This window comes from Crocuta crocuta, unplaced genomic scaffold, assembly GCF_008692635.1.
Source record: "Crocuta crocuta isolate KB4526 unplaced genomic scaffold, BGI_CrCroc_1.0 scaffold303, whole genome shotgun sequence".
In the NCBI taxonomy this organism is placed as follows: Eukaryota; Metazoa; Chordata; class Mammalia; order Carnivora; family Hyaenidae; genus Crocuta; species Crocuta crocuta.
In genome coordinates this window covers 2768753-2776965 of record NW_027528276.1, presented here as the reverse complement: position 1 = coordinate 2776965, position 8213 = coordinate 2768753, and the positions used below count along the sequence as shown (strand labels likewise).

The window sequence follows — 8213 nt, the reverse complement described above, 5'->3', positions numbered from 1 at the left end:
TCTGCCTGTGAGAGGAAGTCTTAGCCAGTCCGTAGCATTCAGCTTGACCCTGGAGGAGAAGAAAGAACTGTCCAGCCTCACAGAACTACTGGGGTATGGTGGGAGCAGAGGGCTTATAGGGAAGCTAGCCCTGGGAATCCCTGCGAAAAGACCACAGCTTGAGCAAAGCAACCTTGGGCCCTTTGGGCAGACAGAACCTACTGGATTGGGCAGCTGGGAGACAGCCAAATAGTAGGGAACAAAGCTGGCTGCGTTGTCAGCACTGAATGTCAAACAGTGCACTGACCTCATGTCAGAGCGCAAACAAAACCTCACTCAGTGCAAAAATCCTTGAACACTGAGGGTTTTCTGTCCTCTTGGATGACCGGTGTCATCGGGCAGGCTTCAGGTCCCTGGAGAGCTGCCATACTTGAGTGGCTGTAAATTTTTTTTTTTTTTTTTTCCAGCAGCAAGCATCTAAAGTTGAGAAGGTGTTTTTTACCACTGCAGTACCAGTAGCCAGTAGCACAGGTATGTAATTGTGTGTTAACTTTAAAGGAAAGTCAATTCTCTGGGCCCTTTGAGGCACAGTTCATTGTTGCTTTGCCCCAGTTTTTAAAACCTCAAATTTGTCAGAGTGTATTGTTTGTTAGAGTATTTCCCGTTCTCTCAGCTATTAGAAGTTAGCGGGCTTATGGCATAAATACAACATTTAACGTTCCTTAAGGGGTCACGGTTCTTTCCTCTCAGATAGAGCTTTTAAATGCAACCAGAAGAAAGTCTGACTCACAGTTCATGCCAAAGAGGGCAGCCGTTAATTCACTGGACTCTTTTCTAATTACAGTAATGAAGAAGTAGCATCTGGGTCAGAGACTCATACAGAGCGAAAAGGTCCTTTTTTTTTCCAATCTATTTTATAGATTAAGAAATGGGGGCCCCAAAAGACTAAATGACCCCTCCACAGTCATAAGGGGGTTTGTGGCAGAGCCAAGGCACCAGTTCTCAGACCTCCTGACTCCCACTCTGTTCGCCTGCCCTTGGTCTTCAGCTTTTTTGAGACACACACAACCTGTCCGATCTCAGAGTGTGCGTGTGCACGCGAGGCTGGCCGTGTACAGGGGGGCTCCCCCCACCTACTCTGTGTCCGAGTCTGGGGATGCAAGCACAAGCAAGGGGCCCTGCCAGAGCTCGATCTCAGGCAGGCAGGCCTCAAGCCCCAAGTCCCACACGGTGTGAACAGAGGTGCATAGGGAGGCCACAGCTCTGTCCACACGGACAGGAAGCTCGTGTCCCGGCCACCCTCAGGCCAGCCCTGGGCGGAGGCCTGCTGGACTCACAGCCTGGCAGCCTCAGGACAGGAGGGGATGTGCTGGGTCTTCAGAAACAGGAGTAAGTTCTCTGGAAAAACAGCCCCGTCTGGGGAGCTTAGGCAGCAGGAAGAGCCCACAGGCCCGGAGGTTTGAAGAATATGTGAGAAAAAGGGAGGCATCGGCTGTGGCTGGCATGGAGGGTCTAGAGGGGAATGGCCAGAAATAAGGCTGGAAATAACAGGGTCGCCTAGATGGTGTATGTGGCTGAGAAGGGACTTTGCCTTGGAGGGGATGGGGAGCGTCAGGCAGGACAAAGCCTGGAGCACGGCCTCCTCCCTTCCTGCCATTCCTGCCTGCGTGGCACTCAGCGCTCACCTACGCTGTGTCCCCATCGGTCATGCCCCTGCCCTGCGGCTACTTGAGGAGCAGTCTCTCTCGCCTCTCTCGCAGGGAGCTCTGTACAGCAGATTGGCCTCAGCGTTCCTGTGATCATCATCAAACAAGAGGAGGCATGTCAGTGTCAGTGCGCGTGCCGGGACTCTGCCAGGGAGCGGGCGGCGGCGGGCAGGAGGAAGGGCTGCTCTTCCCCATCCCCCACGGAGCCGAGCCCCCAGCCTCCTGACGGGCCCAGCCTGAAGCCACCGTCACAGACGTTCCCCTCAGCCCCCGGTCCCTTGTCGTCATCCTCCGCTGTACCCTCTTCCTGTGAGCAAGGCAGACGGGCAGAGACTCCTTCAGACCCTCAGACAGAAACGTTAAGTGCCATGGATGTGTCAGAGTTCTTGTCCCTCCAGAGCCTGGACACCCCATCCAACCTGATTCCCATTGAAGCACTACTGCAGGGGGAGGAGGAGATGGGCCTGACCAGCTTCTCCAAGTGAAAGGGCCGCGTGCGCTCACTTCTAGGAAAAGAGGGTGAGCGGGAAGCGGAAGGTGCGGTGCCTGCCATCGTGGGGGGGTCAGCAGTCCGAAGGATGAAGAAATCTACTGTTTGAAATCCTCACCTTTCAGACGTATTTTCTTTAGTCATATCCCAGGAGCATCCATTTTAAGAAACTGATCTTTGGAAAAAAACAAACAAAAAAACACACAAAAAAAAACAAAACAAAAAAAAGCTAAGTTATAAATGAACTGTTTGGCTGCACTGTATGTCACTTTTGCTTATTGTCATGTGAACTTGGAAATTAAGGTTACTCGTATGCATAAACGTTCGAAATGAAAGGGTGTGGCTTCCATCGGTCTGAGGCTGCCCTCACTTGCACTGGGGTCCTTGTGGTTTGGGCAGTGGAGTTCAGTGTGTCGGGTTTCGCTCCTCGGGTGTCCTGTGCGTCTTTTGAATCTGAGGCCGAAGCTTGCAAGGAAGGCCGGGCATTCCTCCATCAGAGCGGAGAGTGGCAAAGGCAGGGTGGACAGCTGCGAGCTGGACAGGGATCGGGCGAGGTGGTCTGTTGTTTGATTTGGTGTCCGTGGAGCTCAGGGTGACTGGCCGGTGGCGCCCTGCAGCCAGCTACAGCACAATGGGTAGCGAAAGCCCGGCCCGAGGCTGTGTGGTCAGTGATCTGGGGTCTGCAGCGGCCCCGGGCGAGCTGTTGACCGCTGTCGGTCCCTGCCATTTGCCTAGCTGGCTCCAGCAACAGTGTCACAGTCTGTTGCCTTCCCGGTTCTTTCTGTCTGTCGGTTGGTTGGCGGGTCCTGCAGATCGCAGCGAACTTTTCTTGGGGAAAACATCCCTGTTTTGTCCTTGAGTGGACATGTGGCATATGGCCAGTTGCTGGTTGGTGGTCTGTGTTCCTTTAATGGCATTTTCTTCCTCAGAGCAGGAGAGCCGCATTTTGCTTATCAGGAGAAGGAAGTCACTGTTGGTGTGTTGTGAGGTGGCATGTGATTGGCAGGCCAGGTGTCCTGGGTGCAGTTTCTAGCCAGGCTTTTGGTTGCCCCTCCCATCTCCACCTCTCACCCTCTGGATTTTGCATACAGTCTAGTACAGTGCAAAGAAGGATGTGACTTGCTCAGCCTCGTCACGTGATTTCTAAACAAATACACAAAAGCAAACAAAAATCACAAAACGATGATCTTCTACTCAGGGTAAAACAAAACAAAACAAAAATCTCCCTTCCACCAAAAAGCCTGAAATGTTGCAATAAGTTATCTCATTTGGAATGTTTCATTAAGTTGTGTTATAGGGGGGAAAATTTTTTTTTCATTTGTGTATAGAATTATATCCATCTGTCTGCCTTTGGCTCTAAGTCATTGCCTCTTAAAATAAAACCTAAAACACAATTCACACTAAAATGGAAAGTTTCTCTCAGCTGGCTATATTAACGTAGTCATGAGTGCTCACCAAGCTCACCGAGCTCAGAAATGAGGCCTGGCCCAGGGTCTGGACCAGGCTTCGGCCTCCAAGAGCCCCTTCCCTGCCTTGAGCAAGGAACAGGGCCCACAAGCAGGGCTGCTCTTCCGAGTCGACAGTGTCAGGCAGAGAGCAGCCGTCGTTTTGCCTTCCTTCACCATTACCTGATGTAAAGAGACCTGCCTGTGTCACTCTTCTGTCCTCTGAGCTATTTATTACTCGGGCCAGCCAAGACAGCAGCCAGAGCTGCTCATTTATCTGGGAGCCAGAGGCCGTGCCCGGCCTTTGACAGAATTTCAGGGACAGAGTTGGACAAGAGGGCAGAGGTAGTCCGCGTTGTTACTGCCCCGAGGAGAAAAGGGCTTTACCCGCAGGCAGCTGGTGGCTTCTCATTCTAGGAGTCTAGGCAGGAGAATCCATTTCTTTTTGACCTTCTGCACTCCTGTCCCCAGAAGGCTGGTGGGTTCTGGTAACCACTGACCTCAGCAGAAGTTGGTAAGGCAGGAAGCAGCTTCCATTTACCACCATGGGTTAATCTTCCTGGAAAACCAGTTGCTGAGCGTGGCTTGTCCTCGGCTGTCTCTGGGTCTCACACCCATAGGAAGCTTTGAGGCCGGAGCCACGCTGTTTTCTCTACAGCTTCGGACAGAATGACACGATGGGGTTCCAAAGGGAGCTCATATCGGAGGGCATGAATGACCTTCCCACATACCCATCCGAGGGGCACCTGGGGTGCAGTTCCCTGGGAGCTGAGGTGGGAAACAGGAACCCAGAGGAGGCCATTGGAGGTGTCTGTGGTTTCGTTACTGCTTCTTTCTAGTTAATCAGGGCTGTGCTCCTGTTGGGCCTGCCTAGGTCAGTGGCTTTCCTGCTCTCCAAAGATCGGGGGTGATGAAGCAGCATCTGAAAAGCAGTATTTAGGCTGACAGATTTTTCTAGTTGAAGTATCTGCCTTTTGAGGGTGACTGGAAATGACAGGGGGGACTGTCAGAGCCAAGTAGCTTTTGAAAAATCAGAAATGTGCTTAAGATGCTAGTGAGTGGTTGTGAAGAGCAGGTTTGCCCACAGGCCAGGCCGTCTTCCCTTCCGGTGCCAGCGCTCTTCCCCCCGCCTGTCACCTGCTGCAAGCCTGGCCTCTTGTGCCAGGAACCTCGGGGAAGAGCGGGCCGTTGGCGAAAGTGGAGCTAGAAAGAGCCTTCGCGGAGAGTGTATTTTCCAAACCCAGGCACGCACCCATGGCAAGGTTAGGCAGGGCTGCAGACTTCAGGCAGGTGAAACCAAGCCTTTTTTCTTCCCATGGTAAGCTTAGTACACCACGTAGATGGATTCTTCCAGCGCCCACTATCGTCACCAGTTCTACCGCCCTTTGCTGGGTGTAGTCAGCACCGAGGACTGGAGTTCACAGACTTAGCAGGGGATAGGAAACCAGCTGGCACCTCCAAACTGCCTTAGTGATCCGGGCCCTTCCCTGCCAGGTGGGTGGGACATTGAGGGAGGATGGCCCTGCCTCTCCCGGCAGCCTCGTGGGGCATCGCCAGTTTGGTGACAGGAGTTGGTGTCATTTGTTCAGTTCCACCCCTTCCCCCTTAGAAGGAGATCATGGTACAAAGCCCAGGAGAGGCCTTAAGGTGTGAAGACCTCTCTGGGTAGAAGCCAGGGACTTGTCTCCCCCACCTCTGGGAAAGTCAGTAGATTGGAGTTTTACCTTCAGGGTCAAGGCAGTGGACTGATGGGGATAATGGAGGGTGGGTGGGTTTTCCTGAGAGACTTTGTATAATGCTGAATGTGTCCAGAGGGGTGAGTTTGCAGAACCTCATATTGATATATTAAAGAAATAATAAAATAAAAAAAGCACTTTAGGTTATTTTATCTTTAACCCAATTGCTGCAATTTCTTTTGTGTATATATATACATATATATACTTTCCACAAAGTTTTATTTTTTGCTCAGAAGAAAAAGTTAAATTGAGGTGTGAAAAGAAAAGCACTTACCTTGGTGCAATATGTGTAGCTTGACGGTCGTTGTCCCATGTGGCCCTGGCCTGGTCGCGTTTTTTTCCGCTCGCTCAGCCCTGTACTGTGAGGCTGTCTATAGGGAAACACTATTATGCACTCTCAGCAACTGCTCTATCTATGCAAGCCTTCCCTGTGTGCCCGAGGGCGCCCCCTCAGGCTCTCTGAAGAACTGCTGTGGGTCCTGTTTTCCTCTGCTGACTTGAGGCCCCGTTTTCATCACTTCTCGGTCCCTTGCATCTTGCCCCGCCTTCACCATTACAAAGTGATGCCTGAAAGGAAGGAGCAGGCTGTTCCTCGGTAGACACCTGGCCCCTTCTAGACTTTTATATCTGTAATCACGTTTCGTTGTCTTCAGTCTTAGCGACTTCTCCAGAGTCACTGAAACCACTGATTTGTGGAACTGCAACAGTATTGCTAGCGTTTACATTTTCCAATCAGAAATAATGTTGGGGAGGTGGTGGAGGCAGTGGGAGAGCGGGCAGCACGAGCCATTTCCCTACTGCTCCCCTCACCACCCGCCCGTGTTGGCTCTCTAAGAAAAAAGGTCTCCAGCCTTCATTAAATCCAGTAAACAAAGCTCTTAATAATCTGCTTTATNAACTGTCAGGCTACTGTAGAATAAAGAAATTTTGAAATAACACTTCAGCCAAAGCAGAAGGCTTTCCACAGATCAATATGCAAATAGTTATGCTGTGACATAGATGGGTAATTGTCCATTCCCTACCATCGGGTGGCCGGGTGGGAGGCGCCGGAGCTGAATTTTGCATATTTCTGGTTGGTAGTCAGTTTAGCCTGTTTCCTCTTGCATATTTTGGGGGCACAGGGAGAGGGTCCCGTGTTTCCTTTCGCGCCCTTTGGGGAAGCTGATGATCACTGTTGGGGCATTTCTGTTACTCCTGTTCCAGAGGTTCTTCTCAGTCTGCACTGAAAAATGCAAATTAAACTGGATCTTATGTCAGTGTGTACATAGTCCAAGCTTTTTTTACTGGAAGCAAAGTTTAAAACCACACACTGCCCTTTTGGTGGTGTGCCTGCTGGGCCAAAAATTGGGTGATAATGTAGTGTCACTTTCTCAGCTCAATGCAGTTTCTACTCTTTTTCTTATGGGAAAATTTTTCATAAAACCTTTTTTCACCAAAACCCAGGGGTGTTTTTTGCAATATCCTTGTTATCCTCATAGTGGTGCCAAGTCAGAGGCCTCCCTTCCCCTTCTCCCATGTCCTTCTGCCTCCCCAGGGCGCCGTTGGATTCAACAGTCTGCATCCTCTGCTGTGTGCTGGAGAATGTGGTGGGGGTAGGGGGTAGGGAAGGTGGCCGTTCCCTCTCCCCGTGAACTACTACTAGTCCCTTTTGGGGAAGGTGGCTGGAAATAGGTTTTTGCTGAATTTCGGGCTCCCGTTTTCTGGCCAGGAAAGGCAAGACCCTCAGAGAGCCTTCGTTTTTGACACACACCAGTCATTGGCCGGAGGTCTTGGTGACAGTTTTTAAAATCTCAAATGGTTTTATTTGGATTATGTAAAAGCCTATCAAATTTATTTAAGGGTGAAACATGGGAACAACGGACTTCCACTGAGCGATATGAAAACGTTACAGGTTCAGTACTTCCAAAGGAAGAAACCTCCAAACCCAAAAAAAAAGACTAAATATGAATTTGTATTTTTTGAAGAATGTGAAATAATGGTGTTTGCTTAATTGCTCATTTTGTATAAACTTAATATTGTACTTTAAAATATCTGCTAAGAAGTGAAAATTTAACTTTTTGGAATTGAAAAAGCAATATTAAATACTAATGAAATCCTAATTAAATGCTTATTTAAATCTGGTAGTATCTGTGGCTTTTCTTCCCGACGCTACCCATGGTTGATAATTTTCAACCACTTCCCCCCTCCCCAGCTGAGTCTTAGGGGACAGAAAGGAAAGGTCGGTCACCAGGAGAGTCTGCAGGTTTCCTTTTAATCAAGGCTCTGCTAAAGGTGTTTTGTGGGGCTAGGAGCCCCCAAAGCATGAAATGGACATGTAACACCACCTGGATCCCCCAAAGCAGGCCAGACCACTCTGGAGAGCACTGCTGGTCTGCCCAAATCCGGGTAATCAGACTGGGTAGTCGCTGGCTACATTTCAAAGCTCAGCACTGCCTTCAGCCAGGATGAAGTGGGAGTGAAACCCAGCTGCGAGCAGAGCTGCCACCCCAGGCTGAGAGCCAAGTACCAGCCACTGCCGGTGAAGACTGGCCCCTTTATTGAAGGGAGTTGTTCAGAGTCAAGCCACCAGCCCCGGGAGGGAGAGAAGTCAGGGTGCCCCTCAGGGATGGTCAGGGCTCCGCAGCTCCATCGCCAGCATCCTTTGGAAAGCCACCTCGGGCGGAGACAGCTGGCTGGGGAGGCGCTCCGGGTTTGGCTGAGACGTTCTGGTTGGAACAGAAAGGAAAAGTGAGACTGGCAGGAAAGGCCTTGGATTAGGCCCCGCAAGGATATGGCCACTTGGCATTCGGCTAGCACTTAACTTTTTCAAAGCCTCTCGCCCAGATGAAAGGAGGCTGGGGGTAAAGCGGCGGGGATA

The 8213-nt window shown here is 50.7% G+C and overlaps 3 protein-coding genes across 4 annotated transcripts in view; 2 read left to right on the top strand and 1 right to left on the bottom strand.

Annotated features, from left to right (window-relative positions):
* The window catches only part of MTF1 (metal regulatory transcription factor 1), a 44239-nt gene extending 37989 nt beyond the window's left edge, over positions 1-6250 (top strand). The window contains exons 10-11 of one of the 2 annotated variants that reach the window (XM_077753144.1): positions 450-510; positions 1740-6250. In XM_077753144.1, the coding sequence (XP_077609270.1) occupies positions 450-510; positions 1740-2170 (492 nt within the window). In that variant the 3' untranslated portion in view covers positions 2171-6250. Of the gene's footprint in view, positions 1-446; positions 511-1739 lie in introns of both variants that reach the window. The other variant, XM_077753143.1, reaches the window with a different exon arrangement.
* Positions 6251-7586: 1336 nt separating this feature from the next.
* On the bottom strand, positions 7587-8109 carry CUNH1orf122 (chromosome unknown C1orf122 homolog; the record flags this gene model as incomplete). Its single annotated transcript, XM_077753195.1, has 1 exon — positions 7587-8109. A coding segment is annotated over one exon (144 nt), but the record flags the coding sequence as incomplete, so codon positions are not given.
* Positions 8110-8179: 70 nt separating this feature from the next.
* YRDC (yrdC N6-threonylcarbamoyltransferase domain containing) overlaps positions 8180-8213 on the top strand; it is a 3641-nt gene continuing 3607 nt past the window's right edge. The window contains exon 1 of the mRNA XM_077753194.1: positions 8180-8196. Coding sequence (XP_077609320.1) covers positions 8180-8196 — 17 coding nt within the window. The remainder of the gene's footprint in view (positions 8197-8213) is intronic.